Source organism: Taurulus bubalis (assembly GCF_910589615.1).
Source record: "Taurulus bubalis genome assembly, chromosome: 3".
Classification (NCBI taxonomy): Eukaryota; Metazoa; Chordata; class Actinopteri; order Perciformes; family Cottidae; genus Taurulus; species Taurulus bubalis.
Window position 1 is genome coordinate 26,946,748 of NC_136591.1, and position 21,252 is coordinate 26,967,999.

The 21,252-nt window shown below is 39.5% G+C and overlaps 2 protein-coding genes across 3 annotated transcripts; one reads left to right on the forward strand and one right to left on the reverse strand.

Moving 5' to 3' along the window:
• The first annotated feature begins 3,596 nt into the window (after positions 1-3,596).
• Positions 3,597-19,469, forward strand: LOC306734230 (hydroperoxide isomerase ALOXE3-like). Of its 2 annotated transcripts, none has more exons than XM_079215573.1 (15): positions 3,597-3,774; positions 11,843-12,005; positions 13,287-13,491; positions 13,629-13,710; positions 13,835-13,957; positions 14,097-14,200; positions 14,770-14,942; positions 15,100-15,243; positions 15,353-15,556; positions 17,404-17,490; positions 17,592-17,758; positions 17,875-17,996; positions 18,078-18,178; positions 18,446-18,616; positions 18,733-19,469. In XM_079215573.1, exons 2-15 carry the CDS (start codon positions 11,859-11,861, stop codon positions 18,910-18,912), a joined length of 2,010 nt encoding a protein of 669 aa, XP_079071699.1. In that variant the 5' UTR covers positions 3,597-3,774; positions 11,843-11,858; the 3' UTR covers positions 18,913-19,469. The 2 variants fall into 2 exon arrangements, with proteins under 2 accessions (XP_079071699.1, XP_079071700.1); XM_079215574.1 differs by having other exon boundaries at positions 13,344-13,491.
• LOC306734392 (hydroperoxide isomerase ALOXE3-like) lies at positions 8,548-11,540 on the reverse strand (the record flags this gene model as incomplete). The annotated part of the gene is made up of 8 exons (XM_079215749.1): positions 8,548-9,348; positions 9,476-9,646; positions 9,912-10,012; positions 10,094-10,215; positions 10,344-10,510; positions 10,612-10,698; positions 11,101-11,304; positions 11,520-11,540. 8 exons carry the CDS (start codon positions 11,538-11,540, stop codon positions 9,169-9,171), a joined length of 1,053 nt encoding a protein of 350 aa, XP_079071875.1. The 3' UTR covers positions 8,548-9,168.
• Positions 19,470-21,252: the final 1,783 nt, after the last annotated feature.

A 21,252-nucleotide genomic window follows, 5' to 3' on the forward strand; every position in this document is an offset into this window, starting at 1 on the left:
TAGTGAGGTAATATAGTACTATACGCTCTCTAGTGGGGTAGTATGGTGCTATAAGCTCTCTAGTGGGGTAGTGGGGTAATATGGCACAACTGATTTGTGACTACTTTCTCGAGTATCTTAGAGAGGAAGTAAAGATTAGAGCTAGGTCTGTAGTTAGCCAACACTTCTGGATCGAGAGTGGGCTTCTTAAGAAGAGGTTTAACACAGCCACTTTGAAAGACTGTGGCACATGACCTGTTAGTAAAGACCCATTGATAATATCTAGTAGAGAGGCGCTAATTAAAGGTAACACTTCTTTAAGCAGCCTCGTAGGGATGGGATGGGGTCTAATAGACAGGTAGAAGATTTAGAAGTAGGAGAAAGAAGAAAAAAAGTATCCTTTATTAATCCCCTTGGGGAAATTCTTCTCTGCATTTGACCCATCCCTGGATGGGGAGCAGTGGGCAGCCCTGTGGGGCGCCCGGGGAGCAGTTGGGGGTTGGGTGTCTTGCTTAGGGACACTTCGACATGTGAGCTATGGGGTGACTGGGGATCGAGCAGGCTACCTTGTGGTTGCGGGACGACCACTCACCCCCCCGAGCTACAGCCGCCCCAAAGCCGCCCCAAAGTAGAAACGGTTAAAGACAATTGGTCAAGGCCATCCAAACACACATCAGGGCCCACAGCCGCCTCCAATGCCACTACCCCTGAGGATAGACCGGCAGTGGCCGAGGCCAGGAGATCATTAATTCTGCCTCTAATAGCCAGAATCTTATCATTGAAGAAGTTGATGAAGTCATTACTACTGAGGTATGTAGGAACACACGGCTCCACAGAGCTATGACTCTCAGTCAGCCTGGCCACAGTGCTAAAGAGAAACCTAGGGTTGTTCTGATCTTTTTCCTATTATTGATGAGTAATGAGATGCTCTGGCATTACGGAGGGCCTTACTATATGTTCTCAGACTATCCCACTAAACTAACCCAGATTCCTTTAAATTGTTGGAACGCCATATGCCTTCAAGCTTCCGTGATGCTTGCTTCAATATGGTAGTCTGAGGGTTATACGATGGAGTGAGGCTCCTTTGTTTAATTATCCTCTTATCCTTTTAGAGGGTCTACCGAGTCCAGTGTCACTCTCAATGAGCCAGTAGCACCATCGACAAGATTATCAATCTGGGACGGACTAAAGTTAGCACAGGAGTCCTCTGTTATATTGAGCCATAGTATTGAACCAAATACAGATACATTGGCAACATGGAGGAGGGAACATTGCTGGAATCACTTGGGTTGTCCATTGCTCAAACCTAAATTTCATGTTTTTCATGGAACGTTAATGGCTAATATTAGAATGGTGGCAAGGAGGTAGTGACTGTTGTTGTGCTTTGTCACTTTCAGTCCCAAATGCAGCATACGTTGCTGATTACTCTACTTTGTGGGTTCTGTTGTTTAAGCCATTTTTGAATGTCCATTTGAGCATTTGTATGCCCTTTTCAGCTCTTTTTCTCAGGCGAGCTGCAGCATCACTATCCGCAGTATATTGCATACGTCCTGACGCTCACAAAACTGCAGCATTATGTAGTTATGGGGGAATGACCGCGTTGGTTCTGCCGATCATATTCTCACAAATTCCAAACTTTTTTTCATTTAAAAATATTGGAGTTACTATGACGCTTACTTCTGCTAATTCTAACAATAACTTAAGTTAATTATTATCAGGTAGCAGCTGTAAGGGGTGGGGTCAAGTTGTAGCAAGGGAGATACAGAGGTCATCCAGGGAAAGCTTGCCCCCAAAAAGTGGTGGCTCAACACACTGATTGTAATCCCTTAAACCTTGTTACTAGCATACTTAATAAAACAAAGTCGTATAGCAGATCCACCATAGGAGTGGTCACATCATTATGGCAGAATATTCCCCATCAGGTCATCTGGTTCAGTTATGTTCTGAAAGCTTTCCGCAGCGCCTAATGAGCAGCGCCGGAAGTGGCCATTGTTTTACTGGGGCCCAGAAGATGGAGGAGGTCCAACATTAATCCCATTTACCTATGGTGACCCCATTACCTCATTGTTTTCTCAACAGTGTTCAGTCACAACACGAAACCATTTGCTGTATGCCTGTGCAGTAGAAATAGTTTGAATAGTGAATTTAAACACTCCCAACTGTGGATGAATGAGTCGAGTCATGCTACATTATGTATTATTTCTAGCCATTATGTTTCCTTATTACAAAATGATTTACAGAAAAACAAAACCATCACCAACCATCTACAACACAGCGTATGAGATAACCCTTCATTTGTAATGGGGGCTTCAAAGTCCTTTTTATGATGTGTTTACATTATTTTGTCCAGCCCCTCCCTGCACAGTATACCAGCTCTGTCTTTACCTTGTGGGTGTAAAGCTAGTTGGATTACGGGTGGCGATGAATCCCTAAGGCGAAGTCTTGCTACTTCCTGGATATTGATTAGATATCAGCTCAGATCAATGGTGTGAGTTAAAGCCAGTCTCCAAATACCAGCAAACACACAGTGGCTCAAAATGAAGTCAGTTTGAACACAAGTCAGATGTTTGTAGAACGGCATGCAGCTGTACTGTAGATACATGTGTAATGATGACTGTAGAAACAGGCAGATAAGGTGGGATGATTATGCAATCTGTTCTCCATGTGTACTGTTCATTTCAAGCAGCAGTTGCACCAACAATTTTGCTTTTAGATTGAGTCGTATAAGGAAGTAGTGAAAAGTTGTTGCTTCACTAGCCACCTTTGTATTTTCGTGTTGCTTATAGTTTAGCAAGCTAAGTTTATCTGATGGACAGCTCAGGGATATGTAGTCCTCATCTAGTACCAAAACTTTGAAATACTGAGAAAGATATTGTGACACACAAGACTCACTCAGAGTTACTGAAGACATTGTATATGTTTTCTGTTTAATTTAGTGGTAGATTATTATTCATATTTTACCATTGCTTTATGTATTCAATATGTGACTGTGGATCAGTCCTTGGGCAAGACACTTTACCCCAAACTGCTCCTGTAGCTGTGCCTCTGGTGTATGAATGGGTGTGAAGGATGTCATGTAGTGTTAAAGCGCTTTACAACTACAGTCCATTTACCATTCACGTCCACTGTCAACTCCACTAAATTCTAACTCAGTCTGCTAGAAGTTGTAGGCAGTTAGGGTGGTTGGATAAATAAAGTCGGTATACCACACAAAAAGAGCAGATGAATACTTCCTAAATGTCTTGTACTGCTTTTTATACTGTACATCCCTTATCCTATGGAATCATTAACCCAGGAGAAATGTATAACATGTAGCCTCTTTTGTGCTATGCTCCACCAAACACATTTTGAACATACTGAACCCTCGTGTGGTTATCACAGAGATGTCAAAGTTGAGTTTGGTGTGGACTGGGGAGACCGGGACACGCCCAGTGATAAACTAGCATGAGGAGGTGTCATTCTCTTTGAGCGGCGCATGCTTCTATTTATAACAGATAGCTGCAATAACTCTGAGAGAGAGAGAGAGAGAGAGAGAGAGAGAGAGAGAGAGAGAGAGAGAGAGAGAGAGAGAGAGAGACCTCCAGCTCATTCCAGAGATAGTGGCGGACAGAGCGCTCACTCTGTGCTCTGTCTATTATTACACCAGAGCTGCAGATTGTGTGGAGGATGTGTTGCAACACTATCGGAGGACTCTGAACAGATTTTCGGGATATTGTCTTTAATAACTATCACTGAAGGACATAACACAATATCATATTTGGGAAAACAACAGATTGACGATGCCAGAGGAGAAAGGTAATGATGACCTTTAACAAGCTATTTGTGGTGTGTTCACCTGTCTGTGAGAGAAGAGAGGTCGTAGCTAAAGATTGTAATTATCCAGGACTTACCTCTTACCATTTCACTCCTATATTTAGTAGACAGTTACTCTTTTCCACAATATATCATAATACACTGTAATCCCACAACTCATTCTAGTTCTAGGTCATATGACTGTGTTTGTGTTTACTGCATTTAGTTCTATGCATATCAATGGAAGTCCTTAACCCACAGATAAACAGGCCTCCTATTATGTAAGCCTAGTCAGAAGCGTGGAGCACTTTCTCTGTGATTATGCTGTGTGAATGTGACGGACAACAACAAGGCTGTGGTGGCTGGCTGGATGGTTTGCTGAAGGTTGATCTGCTGCCTCCTCATTGCAACATCCTGGCAACCAAAGTGTTGTGTTGGTCCCCTGCCTGCATCTCTATCACTGGGAGCTCAGCCATGAGCTGCTCACAAAGGGCTGAGGGCCAGTTGCTAAGAAGAAATCACTCTGATATTCCTGCTGATGTGCAGGGTGTCTTTGGTATTGCATAATAAGATTGTAGTGACCTTTTAGTGCTTTAGTATATTAAAATGTTCTCTGCAAATACTGTTTCCTTTAATATAGACTTGAGTCTTCTTCAAATTTCCCCATAATATTCCTAGGACTTGTTTTCACTGAGGGTGAACAATACGCTCTGGGGTTGAGAATAACTACATTGATTATTTTTGGTATTATATTGTGTAGTTACAATAATGGCGAACAAAACGTATGTGATTTTAGATAAAATGCACGATTTGGTTTGGACTATTTGGACTGTACCAGTGGTGGTGGAAGAATTTAAAAGTAATACTAGCATGTCAAGTACTCTATTAAAAGTAAAAGTACTACATACAAAATTCGACTAGTAACAGGACAGGAGTATGAGCAGCAAAATGCACTTACATATCAAGTTCAAAATTGATCCAGAAGTAGGAAGCTTTAGTAATAACAATACTTCCCATAACGTCATGTGACATAACATCCTCAGTCAAATTAATAATGACAGGAGCAATGGTCTCCTGAGTGAAAGTCCTGTGTTTGTTCGGCCCATCCACTGCCCTTCCTTTGCTTAACGTTCTCTCTCTGTCTGTAGAATATTGACACGGATGGGTTCATATTGGACTTAGTTGAAACCCGATGCGTCTCTTCCCGATGCTTAAGGACGCCTTGTGAGTCTGTGTCAAGACGGCGAAGGCCGCTGCCCAAGTGTCGGTATCTGACGCCCTGCTAGTGAAACCAGGATAAGAATTTGACTCTGAACTTAGGTGTAAGCTTAAGTCCTCGAATGAATGTACTTTCCACTGCTGACCTAAACCTAATTGCTTGTAAAAAGAAGCCTCCTAACACCACACATATTTCCTCTCCTCGCCAGTGTCTTGTCGTCAACAGCCTCTTGAAGCCGATCCAGTGTTTAGTCTGTGGCTGTTTGGTGTTGTCTAAATGCAGGGCAGCACTGTGTTTCGTCTACTGCCATCACAATGTGACAGAAACACATGCTTCAAGACGGAGCGTTGATTCTTTATTTGTATTTTTTGTAATTAGATTAAAACTAATAACCAACAGCAAAGACGTGTAGAAATAGACACGGTGTTGTGCACATACACATGCATTCACACAGGTGTGTAGTCTAAAGGCACACACACACACACACACACACACACGCACACACACACACACACACACACACACACACACACACACACACACACTCACACACACACACACACACACACACAAACTGAGCCAAGGACAGTGTATCCTGGGTGTGTGATGTAATGGCTGGATGGTGGTCAGCAGTCACAGCGACGCCCCTCACTATTCTGGACCTTTCAGTAAACAAACCATCTGTGTGTCGGCCAGTTTGCTAGCATTACCCTGTTGATATTTAATTTAAATGAAAAGGTTTTTGTGTCATGATTGTGTCATGATTTCTAATCACAAATTATAATAAACACATTAAATTGCAGTCAGATTTAAAGAACACTATTTTCTGCATAATATACTGTGGCAATTATTGCATCTATATTACTTATTAAAGTCCCTCTTTGCCCACTTGGACACTTTATAATGTGTGTCTGCACTTTAAGGTATAAAGTTCCGTGGTTGTGCATCGAGGTCTGTGTGGTGCTGAACCGGCTTGTTTTTGCTCAAACAGCTGACACAGCGCTTTCTACAGAGAGCTCTCTTCATGAGTCATGCTGTGTCTCTGGGCTGCAAACACACGCAGCTCCAATCCCTCACTGTCTCTTTACTAAAACACCTTTGTGTTCCTCCCAATCAGCTGTGATGAACAGTTATTAGATTAGCAGGGCATCTCTCACACATACATTTTTGTACACACATACTGTTACATTCTCAGCAGTCTTCCTCCTTGGCCTTTTGGTTGTTTTTCTCAACTAAACTAAACTTTTTTGTCAAGTGGTATCAAAAAACCTTGTTAACACTTAACATTGTCTAGGATTATCCTGTTAACATTACTACACGTGTAGTATTTGGATGATCAACTGTCATACCATGAGGAAAGATAAGGAAAGTTCATACCTACACCTACAGATTGAAGCTGTTCCGGACCTTAATGGTCAGTCCAGAACTTTATGGGCTGACTAAAAATAAAAAATAAGTGAGCTGGTTTAAATAGAGTACAATTTCTAGTTTGAACACTTTAGATTTTTGTAGCCTCAATCATTAGAAGGGAGCCCAAGACTGGAAACCAGTGGACTGGGAGGCTGCTGGTCTGACTGAACTCGAACCGGACTTTCTGTAACGTCTGACACCTCTTGGGCAAATATCATAATTACTTTCATTTTGCTCACTTCAAATGGCTTACTTTTACTTTATGTTTAAATGTACATGCTGTTTAAGAAAGGTAGGACTTTATGTATACTTTGCAGTATTACAACTTTGACTTGATGTAAATGATCTCAGTACTTCCTACACCGAAGCCAACGTAAACACTCACCCGCTGCCCTCAGATCTAAATGTCAAACCTGCCCCGAGCCGGGTTTGAATGTGTGTTGAAGGCGTCTCAATCTTCTGTTTGTAGACTTCAGCTCTGCCTTTGGTACCATCATCCCTTCCTGCTTTTTGGCCCTTTTAAGCACCTCCGCCCTGATTTAAACCTTTATGTTACTACCGCCCTCCCATAAAGGTGATGTAGCGTTCAACTATAAATGTTGTGTTTCTTGATTTCAGCAGATATACATGTAGCTTTAAAGGGTAAGCGCATTATGGTCCTGTTCTAAAATTCTACCATATGAAATAATGTCTGCTACAACAGACTGACTACTACTGCTACTACTGGTACTACTACTACTACTGCAACTAATACTACTACTTGCACAGAAATATAAATAAGTGACATGGACAACAAAGCTGGACAGATACAAAATAAATATAAATGTGTATACAAGTCAAGTGTTCTATAAAACAAAACAAATTGTAAAAATAAATACATACAAAATAGATTTACATGGACTGAATAATTATGTACAGTAGGCCTATGCATATTCAAAGATGACTACCGTATATACTGTATACACAACAGTGTGTAGGATTTATATTGACACTTACAGATGATCTGTTCATATTAAAAAGCAAATTGTGCCAAAAGAACTGTAAAATGCTAATGTATACGGCAGCAGCAGATATTTTGATGTTCCAGGGTTAATGACAGTGTATGGCTGATGTTAAGTGTTCATCAGAGTGACAGCAGTGTTTGGTGGCTCATCCAAACCAGAACAGACTGGATTATTGGTTGGAGAAATGGATCCGCAGCTCCTGAGGCAGGTTAAACTTCCTGAGCAGCCAGTTGTCGCTGGTGATGTCCTGCAGGCATCTCCACCCCCACGCAGGATCGTTGGATGAAGACTTGTTTTTCAACCTTTCAGAGTAGCTGCTCTTTGCTACTCTGATCTTTGTCAGTGTGTTTCTGTCCTGGTTGTACAATACTCTTCTGTCCCACCACTGCAGGCCTCCTCCTTGGCCTTTTGCTAGTTTTTCTAAACTGAAACTTTTTGTCAGAAGGTATCAAACAAATCAAACACTTAACATTGTCTAGGATTGTCCTGTTTACATTACTACAATTGTAGTGATTGGATCATTGTTAAGACATTTGTATTCATGTTTTCTTTGTTGGAGTGCAAGGCTCCATGAGGTATGTGACTCCTGTGTGAACACTGCCAATTATCATAAAAACGAGATAACTGGGTACAGTTTATCTCAGATAGTTCTTTGAGCAGAATGTTCAGCAGCCTGAGGGCTCTGGTTTCTAGGTATATAAGTTAGTGCTCTTAGATTGTTCGGAGAGCATAAATAGATGTGCAAATTGTATGCAATTTGTTGTGATATCAATCATGCTCCTTCTTGCAAGAATACATTTCCTGATTGATTTTACACCCGGTGTTGAGTAACAATTTTCAAATGTCAATGCTCCTTGACTTTTCTTTCAACGAATGCTTCACACAAATATAAAGCCTCTGCTGTATTTGCAAATGACGTCAGTGATCGCTGTGTAATTGCTACGGTGAGAGACACAACGCTCCAGAAGCTAAAATCATGTATTATGAGAAATAAATAGTTTTAATCTTTTCGTGAGCAAGCATTTTTACACAGTCTTTATTTATGTGACTGGGAGAAAGTGTGTCTTACACCTGGCCCTGAGATGGCCTTTTTATTTTAAATCACCATGATGTTATAAACAAGAATGCTTCTTTTAGAAAATATAACATTGAACATTTATTCAATGGTTCACAGATTGACAGCTTGAAACCTCTTCTACATTTGTGAAGGTTGTTTGCTCAATATCTTCAGCCATTAGTAGGAGTGTGCTACCAAATAAAGCTGCATTATACAAACATTACAGACAAATGCTAAATACCTCAAATCAGCATTTTATATGAAACGCAAATTGAAAAGGCTTAAAATTATTCTGACTCTCAAGAAAAGTTGCCTTTTGACAGGATGCTTTAAAAAAAAGACACACATTAGGAAACTAGCTGGCCTTGATAGTTGAGATCCATATTTGTTCACAGATTGCTGCAGAGAATCATCACATTATGGCATCACTGCTCAGCAGATATCTGTTGTTTTGGACTTTGACCCCTTTGATGCATATCACAAGTCCAAGCTAAAAAATGTACGACCAAAACTACTCATTTAAGTTATTCCTCAGCATATATGTATGGAAAACGTAATTCACACAGAGATACAGGTACCCCATCATAGGCCGACTTAACATGATACTCTAGACTACAGTCTCCCAGAGTTTAACCCACAACCCAGCATGCAAAACCGGTATTGATATTGTTGCCTCATGCAGAGAGATACAATACAAATGGCTTGAGTTAAATAGTAACACTGTTCTCAATAAGAGGAGGGTCCAGGTAGATGTAGGGTATTTCAAGCTGCAAGTTTCTTGTTGAAACTGCGTCACTGAGGTCGGACAACTCTCCTTGAAACTCCTTAATCATCTGCTTTGGCGCAGGCTCATGGAATCGTTCTTCGGGGTATGTACCTATGGGAACCTGCCAAAAGGACAAAACGAAACAGTAAATCAGATTGACACAGTATTGTGTTTGGTACACGCTTTATTTTAAGCACTTTTAAAATGTGGACATGTTATACACAAGTGTTCGTCGTCACCAAACTTACCATGTCAGAGTACGTCGATGAAAGCATGCAAAACAGTGCTGCAAAGTTGGCTGTCTCGCCAACATTTGGGTGGGTCTCCAAAATCGTCTCCATGCTTGTCTGCCCCTTAGTGGTTGCAGGAGGTTTGCGCAGCAGTATTGGGCCATTTGGCACCCAGGAGCCGTAGTCAAACTAAATTAAGAAAGAAACTTCAGTATGTAACAACTTTGATAGAAAACAAATTAAATGAACTTATTTTAATGTCAAACATTGCAGGATAAAGTTATGTAAATCTACACTGGGAATTCAACCTTTGCACCATTGCAATGCTCAACTAAATGACAAATGGAATGAATGAAAAGCAGATTGCAGACTTGCCAAATGTTCTGTGTTTGTGTTAAAACTAACTTATACACGTTCATACATCAATACATATTCCAATGTCCCAACTAATTACCCGCCCACTATTTACTGCAGCATGTTGACCAGTCACAGTGAAGATCACCATGGTGATGAATTTGATCACCTCCTCGACAGTATGAAAGCCGACTGGAAACCCTGTTGGTAGAACAATTACTATCAGTTACTTATTGTCAATCACCATCTTCATTGCAATATTAAAGGCTTACTGTTAAATACCTGAGGCTTTGTTTCCCAAGAAGCCATATGTGAATATCTCACTGATCCAGTCCTGCAGCTCAGTGTCTTTACACACTTCACTGTTTGAGGGATAGTAGTACTCCACGACGGCCTTCACAAAGCTAGTGAACACAAAATAATTAAATTTAGATAATTCGATTTTGTGTATGGGTGAATAAGACAGAAAGACTAAGATTTTGCTTGTAGAATAAATTGGTGTGGACAGTTGCAATATTTATTGAAAGATAACCTGTTGATGATGTTCCACAGCTTCAGGCCATCATCTCTGTAGTAGAAGTTGGGGATGGATTCCAGTCCTCGTGCAGTGATGTCCTCTGGAAGACAGAGAGAGCTGTAGGTCGTTTCAGAAAGATCCCTTCTCATGAGCTCTGTCAGTCCGTCATGTCCAAGGGAACTCTAATAAGTCATTAATGGACACACATTTTAAATCAAGCACATTTCTTCAAGTAAAATAATTATGCATTGTATTCAGAAATATGTATTTTACAGAGCCTTACTATACTCAAAGCCCCACCAGGTCCAAAAATATTTGTGCGGGCTCCAATGTTTACGTGCAGAGTGGTACGGAAGTGTGGAAACAGCAGCTGTGCAGAGAAAGGGAAGACTTTAATCATGCTGCACATCTTGTTTGTGTTGATCACCAAAGGTGAAGTTAACCGTTACTTCAAACACAAAAAAATGTAATACTGAGTAAAAAGGTAACGTTTAATCACAATTGATGGAAGATAAAACCACATCTTCGGTCTGCACTATTAGGACCTTTGCTTACAAGAATGAACACGTACACAATTGGTTTACGATGGAAAGGAGCCTTTCGATGTGTTGTGTTTTCTAGACAAGTCTGTAAAAGATACTCAAATGGTGGAGGGCAAGGGTCATTGTAAAACAATCTGGAGAGTGATATGCAAATGTATTTTATAGACTGAATGACTATATGTCAGAAAGGCAAAGGAATAGATTTTTTTTTAAAGCACCAGCAATCATACCTTATAGAGGGGATGAATCACAGAGAAGCTTCGGAGAGCAGCAACAGTATAGACCTCTGGCAGAAAGTGAGTTTTCATGAGGTGTTGGACTGCTTCATGTTCCATCATATCAGCATTTTTAATAAACATCTTGGCAAGCAACCAGTCAGTCTCCGAGTCACTGGGCAGAAAGATGGGGTTCTGCTTAGAAGGTTGTTGATGCAACTGGAATTTGATGAAAACATATTTAGTTTTTGAAGGTTAAAATAGTGCAACTGGACTTTTGAAAACATAGTAATGTACTGTGAAATGTAAAAAAATTTTTTGAATGTAAACAGGATACTCCTAGACAATGTTAAGTGTTAACAAGGTTTTTTGAATTCTGTTGACAAAGAAGTTTAGTTGAGAAAAACTATCAAAAGGCCAAGGAGGAGGTCTACAGTAGTGGGGCAGAAGATCATTGTACAACCAGGCCAGGAACACACTGACAAAGAATATCAGAGTAGCAAAGGTTCTCTGAAATGTTGAAAAACAAGTCTTCTTGCAATGATCCTTCGTGGGGGTGGAGACGCCTGCAGGCTACAGGATGTCACCAGCTGAACCTGGCCACTCAAGAAGAGGCAACACCTGAAGTCAGGTTGGAGGGGCTTAAATAAGCCAAAAAGAAGGAGCACAAAGCAGCTTCAATCTGAAGGCGTAGGTAGGTACTTTACTTGTCTTTCCTGCCGTGTTTACACCAAAATAGTTTTTTTTTTCTCAACAGTTTCTACAGACTGACTATGGCTGAGTACAAGCTAGAGGTCACAACAGGTGACTTGAAATATGCAGGAACATGGGACCACATATACGTCACCTTATTTGGAACTGAAGGGCAGAGTAAGAGAACCGAGTTGGACAACTTTGGCACTGACTTTGCAACTGGAACAGTAAGTTGAATCCTGTTGAACATCCTTAAATTAGGTCTGGGACAATGTAATGGCTTTTGTTTGTGTATACATGCTGGGGTAGTATTTGACTACTGACTAACTAAATAAATATTTACCTTTTATGTAAATATACATTAAGTTACTGTGAAGGAATTTTGAACTGGTTATGAAACAGTCTCAAAGTAATACTAATATATCAATGCAACCTAACTTAAGTAAATGTAAGCGAGAGAGAAAATTGCTCACATATCGTGGTCTTGATACTTACATTGGATAAGTTAATGATCATTATAATTCAACTATTTTTGTTTGCATACATGTCAAGCTAGCTCAAGGTATTTCAACCAGGAGAGACTTGTTTAGAATTTAACAATATGTTATAACATATGGATAACATTTGTATAGTGAAAAATCTTTGGTGATAAGCAAGGGGTATTGATGCTGAGGTCTGCTAAGGAAGAATTCCAGCATTTAACTTTAGACACTGTTGATGGTGAAGAAGGGAGTTACTGCAATCCGATGACGAATGTAGAGCATGACTGATGCTAATTGGAGGTGACTGGGGTGGAGGAGGGCAACTGGTTTCGAGCTGAAATGACAACGGACAGCAGCAGAGAGGAGAAATTACTTGAAAGTTTGACACCAACGATATGATTGGCTGAAGGAAACTGCAGCATCTGGTTGGATAATTTAAAGTGACCGCCACTGTAAGCTTAACCCTTAATTTAGAGGATCGGCGGTCCGATCCCTGTTTCCGCTAGCCAATGTTGCTGTTTCCTTGGGCAAGACACTTCACCCCAAATTGCTCCCGTAGCTGTACCTACGGTGTATGAATGTTAGTTAGTCCTGATGGGCAGGTGACACCTTGCATGGTAGCTCCTCACATCAGTGAATGAATGGGTGAATGATGACAAGTAATGTCAAAAGCGCTTTGAGTGGTCAGAAGACTAGAAAAGCGCCATTCAAGTACAGGTCCATTTACCATTTTACCATGCACCATTCCTAAGAAGAATTACATTGACTTTAACATTATGTGATGTTAAGACTACCGCGCATTCACACACAATACATTTTTGGTTGATCATACATTAAATATCATACACTGAAAACAATGAAAAAAACTGTCCGGTCTGTGCAGACATTTGTGCTCCTTAGATACTTACGTATGTTATGTTATATTCAATATTAAGGGTAATGTGTATTTACAACACTTTTACATTCATGTTGAACTGTATTATATGGTAATTGTTTGTTTAAATTTACATTAACCTTTATTTCAAGACAGGAACTTACACCCTGAGCACCAATCTGTCTCTGGGGAAACTTCTGCTTGTCAAGGTGGAGAAAGATCCTTTTTCCTATATCCCAGAAGACGAGTGGTACCTCTCCAAAATAGTGGTGACGACTCCTGATGGAGAAGCTATGCTTTTCCCCTGTTACAGATGGATCTCTAGAGGAGAACTGGTGGAGCTCAGAGGAGGGAGAGGTCTGTTTCAAGTTACCCAAATAGTTGATGAAAGATCATAAATATTGAGATTTATAGATATCACTTATTTTTCACATGTTTTTTTGTTGACAGTTTTGTCTTTTAAAGTTGTATTGATGTTATGTTCCCTGCCTCAGCCTTGAAGGGTTTTGAGGAGGACCATCCCCTGTTGATTGACCACCGCGAAAAAGAGCTCATCCTTAAAAAGAGCTTTTACCAGTAAGTTGTTATGTGTGCAGTACAGCATGTACCAGGAGCTGCTGTTTTGGTCTCAGAAGTTCATACGGAGAAATTCAAATGTGCCTTTTGGTAACTTATTTTATTGTGTGGGGTTGTTTTTCAGATGGAAGATTTTGGCTGAAGGACTATCCCACATCAACCATTTCAATAATGTGTTGGAGCTCCCAGCTGAAATCCGCTTCTCTCAGTCCAAATCAACTGAAATAGATTATGTGAAAATGAAAACGTATGTCCACATAGATAATGTTTCCACAACCGGTTATATTTTCTATGTTTTGAGGCACAAAGAAAATTTGAAAAATATATATCATTATGCTGTTTAATCATGTATTATGTATACCTTTTTTTACTCTATCTAACTTCAGTGGTATTGAACTGAAGCTCAAGGGGCTGCTTGGATCTGTGGAAAAATGGGAAAGCATTGATGACATGAAAAAAATCTTCTGGTGGAAAAAGACAACAATGTCAGGTAGATTTTGTTTTTCCCCATGATCCACATCATGAATAATGTCATTGACATAATTTCATAACAACAAGTGAATGCATATGAGCATTTGGCAGATTATATCATTATTTCAACACAACAACAGTTCTTTCTCCAATTATATTAATACAATATGTATGAAAGCCCTTAAAGAAAAGTTAATATACTGCTTCTTAAATTAATTAAGTGTTCTAGGGACTAATATCTCTGTAGTCTATCTAGGATTTACCAAAATGTAAAATTATCCCAAAATGAAAACCCAAGGAACACTTTTAACTAAAAAAGGTGCACTCAGCAGAGTAGACATCTGCACGGTGTGTCTATACAACTGAATACAACCCATAATTAGCTAACCATTCAAATTATTTCACAATGTTGAAATACGTTAGATTAGATGTCGTTCTTGTTGGGTAAAACAATACATTTTTAGGCAAAGTAAAAATCTCTCAGGATCGAAACAGCAATGACTATGATCAAGCCACAACTTGAAAAAAGTTAGACATTAGATATTAAATAGATATTGTATTATATAATCATATTTGCAATTCTTCCAGAGTATGTTACAGAGCACTGGAAGGAAGATGACTTTTATGGATACCAGTTTCTGAACGGAATCAATCCCATGGGGATCAAGCGCTGCTCAGAGCTTCCCCCAAACTTCCCAGTCACAGAGGAGATGGTGAAGCCGTTCCTGGAAGAGGGAAGCTCTCTGCAGGAGGAAATGAAGGTATGAAAGAAGAAGAGGGGCTTTAGTTTGGAGAAAATCTCTGCTTTGGGAGACGGTTTTGTGTGCCTATCATCCCGATATCATATTGCCTCGATTCATCTGTGAAACCTATTGATGTTTGAAACACTTCTTTTCTCTGTCTTTCATTCCCATACAGAAAGGCAATATATTCCTCTCTGACCAGAAGAAGATGGATGGAATCGCCCCGAGAGCCTATGATGGAAAACCTCTGCACGTGACTGCTGGTCTCTGTTTGCTCTACATGAACCCAGAAAACAAACTGATGCCCATTGCGATACAGGTCTAGTCACATGATCATTTTACATTTCACAGTACATTACTATGTTTTCAAAAGTCCAGTTGCACTATTTTAACCTTCAAAAACTAAATATGTTTTCATCAAATTCCAGTTGCATCAACAACCTTCTGAGCAGAACCCCATCTTTCTTCCCAGTGACTCGGAGACTGACTGGCTGCTTGCCAAGATGTTTATTAAAAATGCTGATTCTATGGATCATGAATCAGTCCAACACCTCATGAAAACTCACTTTCTGGCAGAGGTCTATGCTCTTGCTGCTCTCCGCAGCTTCTCAGTGATTCATCCCCTCTATAAGGTATGATTGCTGGTGCATTTTTTTTTTTAATCTATTGCAATGATCTAAACTGATTTTTTTCAGGTATCATTTTGGGTGTTGTATGCCGTTACGAGAGTCGATAGAGCAAAGACAGGAAATGACAGAAAAAGAGATGAGGAATGCATGCAAAAAAGGTTTACTGGGTCAAACACAAATATTTTGTATCTTAATTTATATTGTATGTTGATCTCAGAAAAGTCACACAACAATAACACAAAATATTATTTTTTATTGAGTGATTCACAGATAATAGATGAATAAATAAGTATTACCAGAAAGTAATTAAGAGAAGAAAAAAAGAGCCTTAGCCTAAAGTGCATAGGTGTCAAACAAATTTTCACCCTGGGCCACATCAGCATTATGGTTGCCCTCAAAGGGCCGATTGTAACTGTAACACTGTATAAACTACTCCCTAACTAACATATTGTTAAATAACTGTCTTTGCATTTGATTATTGTTTATTCAAATGTAAAAATATTGGACATGCATTTATATCAAAGTAAAAATATAAGTAAGCAAATGTCTGTTATTACAACATAACTCCATTTAATGTAGTGTTAAGAAACCCACATTACTCTATCAAAGATCAAAATTTGAAAAAAGAGAATAAAGACAAACATCAAACGCACGTTATTGCATTAACTTTGTTCAAAGCTTTTTTGTAACGGTTGAGAATGACATAACTGGTGAGCAATAAGAACATGTGTGGTCTGGGGCACACCTTGGACAACTTGTCTGTGATTCATCCTCTGTATAAGGTATAATTGCTGGTGCTTTTTTGTATGTATTCCTTTGATCTGAACTGATGATATGATGATTTTTCAGGTATACTTTTGGATGTTGTATGTCGAGACAGGAAATTACAGAAAAAGAGATGAGGAATGTATGCAATAAAAGTTTACCGGGTCAAACGCAAAGACTTTATATCTTAACTTATATGTCATGTTGATCTCAGAATAATCACATAACATTACAATTTCAAAAATATCAATTTATATTGAATGATTCACAGATAATATATAACTAAATATTACCAGAAAGCAATTAAGAGAAAAAAAAGGATGGATGGAATTGTATTCACATGTACCAGTTGTGTAGCCCATCATAAGACTCACATCTGAGCCTTAGCCTATAGTGCATGTTATTTGTTCCATCTAATCTTGCGTTGTCCCCAAAGTGTCTTGTCAATTGATCTCTTGTTTCCTGTTTAAGTGTGCTGTTAAAGTTTTTAATGTTCTTTTGTTGGTCATGAGATATGAAATTACATGAATCTAAGAAAGTCTGTCCTTAGAATCATGAACCATTTCCCACTACAGTTCAGATGACTTGAGTTTGCTAGTGTTGCGTTTTTTATGTTATGTTAGTCCACTTTTTTTTGATTACATCTCAATATAAGATTTTGCCCTTCTGACGTATAGTCATTCAGTCTATAAAATACATTTGCATATCACTCTCCAGATTTTTTTACAATGAGCCTTGCCCTCCACCATTTGTCTAGAAAAGACAACACATTGAAAGGCTCCTTTCCATAGTAAACTTTGTGTATCTGTTTATTTTAGTAAGCAAAAAAAGTCAAGTCTTAATAGCGCAGACCAAAGACTTACTGGCCTTTGTAAGATCTTTACAAAGAATGTGGTTTTATCTTCCATCAATGGTGAACCCTCTAAGCATTACCTTTTTACTCAGTATTAGATTTTCTTGCTTTTGAAGTGACAGTTAGCTTGCTAGAGATCAAGAACTTTTGTTTTGTTTGCTTCTGAATTCCTTTGGTGATCAACACAAACAATATGTGCTGCCTGATTAAATTATTCCCTTTCTCTGCACAGCTGCTGTTTCCACACTTCCAATCCACTCTGTACATCAACACTGGAGGCCGCATAAGTCTTTTTGGACCTGGTGGGGCTTTGAGTTTGGTATGGCTCTGTAAAATACATATTTCTGAATACAATGCATAATTATTTTACTTGAAGAAATGTGTTTGATTTTAAATATGTGTCCAATAATGGTTTATTAGAGTTCACTTGGATATGACGGACTGACAGAGCTCATGAGAAGGAATCTCTCTGAAACAACCTACAGCTCTCTCTGTCTGCCAGAGGACATCACTGCACGAGGACTGGAATCCATCCCCAACTTCTACTACAGAGATGATGGCCTGAAGCTGTGGAACATCATCACCAGGTTATCTTTCAATAAATATTTCAACTGTCCACACCAATTTATTCTACAAGCAACAGATTAGTCTTTGTCTTATTCATATATAAACCATGTAAATATAATTATTTTGTGTTCACTAGCTTTGTGAAGGCCGTCGTGGAGTACTACTATCCCTCAGACAGTGAAGTGTGTAAAGACACTGAGCTGCAGAACTGGATCAGTGAGATATTCACATATGGCTTCTTGGGAAACAAAGCCTCAGGTATTTAACAGTAAGCCTTTAATATTGCAATGGAAATAGTGATCGCCAATAAGTAACTGATAGTAATTGTTCTACCAACAGGGTTTCCAGTCGGCTTTCATACTGTCAAGGAGGTGATCAAATTCATCACCATGGTGATCTTCACTGTGACTGGTCAACATGCTGCAGTAAACAATGGGCAGGTAATTAGTTGGGACATTGGAATATGTATTTAGTTTTATCAAGTGTAATGTTGTTTTAACACATCAAATGTATGAACATTTGGCAGGTCTACAATAATTTTTGTATTCATTCCATTTTTCATTTGACTGAGCATTACAATGGGTCAAAGGTTGAATTCCCAGTGTAGATTTACATAACTTCATCCAGCAATGTTTAACATTAAAGTCAATTTTATTTTTATTTTTTTATCAAAGTTGTTACATATTGAAATTTCTTTCTTAATTTAGTTTGACTACTTCTCCTGGGTGCCAAATGGCCCAATACTGCTGCGCAAACCTCCTCCAACCACTAAGGGGCAGACAAGCATGGAGACGATTTTGGAGACCCTCCCAAATGTTGGTGAGACCGTCAAATTTGCAGCAATGGTTTGCTTACTTTCAGAGACGTACTCTGACATGGTAGGTTTGGTGATGATGAACACTCATTATAACACGTCCACATTCGAAAATAAAGCGTGTACCAAACACAATACTGTGTCAATCTGATTTACTGTTTGGTTTTGTCCTTTTGGCAGGTTCCCATGGGTACATACCCCGAAGAACGATTCCATGAGCCTGCTCCAAAGAAGATGATTAAGGAATTTCAAGCAGAGTTGTCCAACCTCAGTGAAGCAATTTCAACAAGAAACTTGCAGCTTGAAATACCCTACATCTACCTGGACCCTCCTCTTATCGAGAACAGTATTGCTATTTAACTGAAGCCATTTCTATCTCTCTGCATGAGGCAACAATATCAATACCCTTTAACACCTGTCTTGCATGCTGGGTTGTGGGTTAAACTGTGGGAGACTATACTTTGCTGTAACATGTTAAGTCAGACTATGATGGGGTACCTGTTGAGGAATTCATTAAATGAGCAGTTTAGGGAGCAAATGTGTATGTTCTCTCCAGAAGTGGTCGCAGCAAATTACACGTGCTATTAGGATTAATTGACCACATATTGGCAATCTAAAGGGTTACTTTCTAGCATGCACCTAAAAGTCACATATTTTCAGCTTGTATTGCATACTATAATATATGTAATTACCGAGCTGTAACTTAAAGTACTACATGTTTCAGTTTTTGCTTATTACTGCTCTTGCTTTTCACCTTTTACATATAACTGGCTCGTATAGGCCGTTACTTCTAAACAATATATTACAGGTGAATTAGGGTTAATGGGGAGGGAGGGATGCATAGTGCATTTGTGATTTGTATTCATCATACTTATATCGACATGCTATAACACTGCTCTGTGTAATTATTTTCATCAGGCCTAAGCTAATAAAAATAGTTTGAAAATAAATGGTAAGAGTCAACATTACTTGAACTAGAGTAAAAATGTGTGTAACTCAAAAAGTTACCTCATTAGAATGCAGGTCCCCGACAGGTGTACCGAAAAAAACCACTGCTGTAATGTTTGATTGAATAAATACAAACCACTAAACCAACCACCTTACATCAGCACAAGAAAAACTCCCTCTCAAAAAAGGAAGCCATGGGAGAGCAGCAACCGATCCCTCTAGGATGGACAGAAGTGCGTACAGAACGCATAGCATAACACATTCAATGTATATGACAGAAAGGATTCATATAATAAGAGTAGTAGGCATAATGAAAGTTATGACTACCAAAAATAACAACAGTAGTGGATGTAGTATAATTATAATGATTATAAAGGCAGTAATGGTATTGGCAAGAGTAAAATCTAATCATCTAATAATAGTAATGATAGTAGCAGTAGGTGTCGGGCAGGACCACGGTCCAGATATGACCACGATCCATGTAAACCTGTGAGGTGAGAAAGCACAAAGACACCGGGGAAGAAGTAGAGCTGCTAATGTGCATTAATGTGACTACAGTGGCGGGCCGTCAGGGCCTGCTAAGCCTTCTCTGCTGGTCTAAACAGAATCACAAAGTTAGAGCTATTTTACAATTGAAATTCTTTATTTTATTTTATTTTTATAAAATAAAATAATTTTTTATATTTATTTTTTTTATTTTTTTTTAAATATTTTTGAATAATTAAAAGTTATAGCTATTTTATAATGTAATAGTTTTTCACAAATACACTACATGTATTATAATATTTTTTTGCTATTAGTTTATTTTCTCATTGCACAGCTCCTGTCTTTGTCTGTTCCTCAGCTTCCGGCCACGGCGTGGCTTGCTTGGCAGCTGGTTAAGCAGAACTCTTATCCAATCAGATTTCACCTTTGTTTCTTTATGTTAGAATAGTGGGTAATCTACATGGGTATGGCCTGCTAGCGTTCTGGACGTGTGATTCGTAAAAGGGCCATTAGCATGCGCCGTGATTGGTCAGTGGGGCAGAGTGACTTCTGTCAACGGAAGAAAGAGAAGAAGCTAGAAGCTAGAATCTCAGGATGAAGCCTGAGAAACAGACTTGCTGGAGGGTTTCGGAGGGTTACGGGCATGTGGTGAGAGAAATGCTGGTTGTGTTACATTTTTTACATCTGCAGTCGTATTTAATCATAAACAAGCCACAGCGCTGTTGTTGCTTCTGGTCAAGCCGGGACTGGGGCCGCGCCTCTCCCCTCGCCAAGGTTCCAGCAGCTGCTGGAGATGTCTTGGGTGTGCAGTGTTTTAGTGCTGCGGTTTTGTTGGATTGTTTTGTTAGAACTAAATGTGACTGGTTGTTGATTTGGACAACGGCAAGGTTGGAGGCTTGCTCCACGGAGTGTCCTCTGTTTGCGCACCAAGCTCCCAGCGCCTTATTTAAGAAATACAATACGTAACCTTTGTGAGAACCCTGTGTGACCTCCCCTCATGCCCGTAATAGTGCCAACAAAAATCAGCCGTATAGCAAAGTGAGTGTCTGCTGTCCACACATAACAGTCTTTATGAACGCGCCGTGTAGTGGGCAGCGCGCCATATTGAGTGGGCCGGTCTGACCCGCCCCTGATGTGGACTATACGGCACTGAAGGTCTAGGTCGAAAACGCACAGCCCGCCACTGATGGGACATTAATGCATACAGAAGCAGAGAGAAGAGAGGAGCTCAGTGTATCCTAAGATGTCCCCCAGCACTATTTAATT

Coding starts and splice junctions, on each gene's coding strand:
- LOC306734230 (XM_079215573.1), top strand. CDS start 11,859: ATGGCTGAGTACAAGCTAGAGGTCACAACAGGTGACTTGAAATATGCA. Junction 13,711..13,834: donor CTTAAAAAGAGCTTTTACCA/GTAAGTTGTTAT, acceptor GTTGTTTTTCAG/ATGGAAGATTTTGGCTGAAG. Junction 18,179..18,445: donor CTGCAGTAAACAATGGGCAG/GTAATTAGTTGG, acceptor TTCTTAATTTAG/TTTGACTACTTCTCCTGGGT.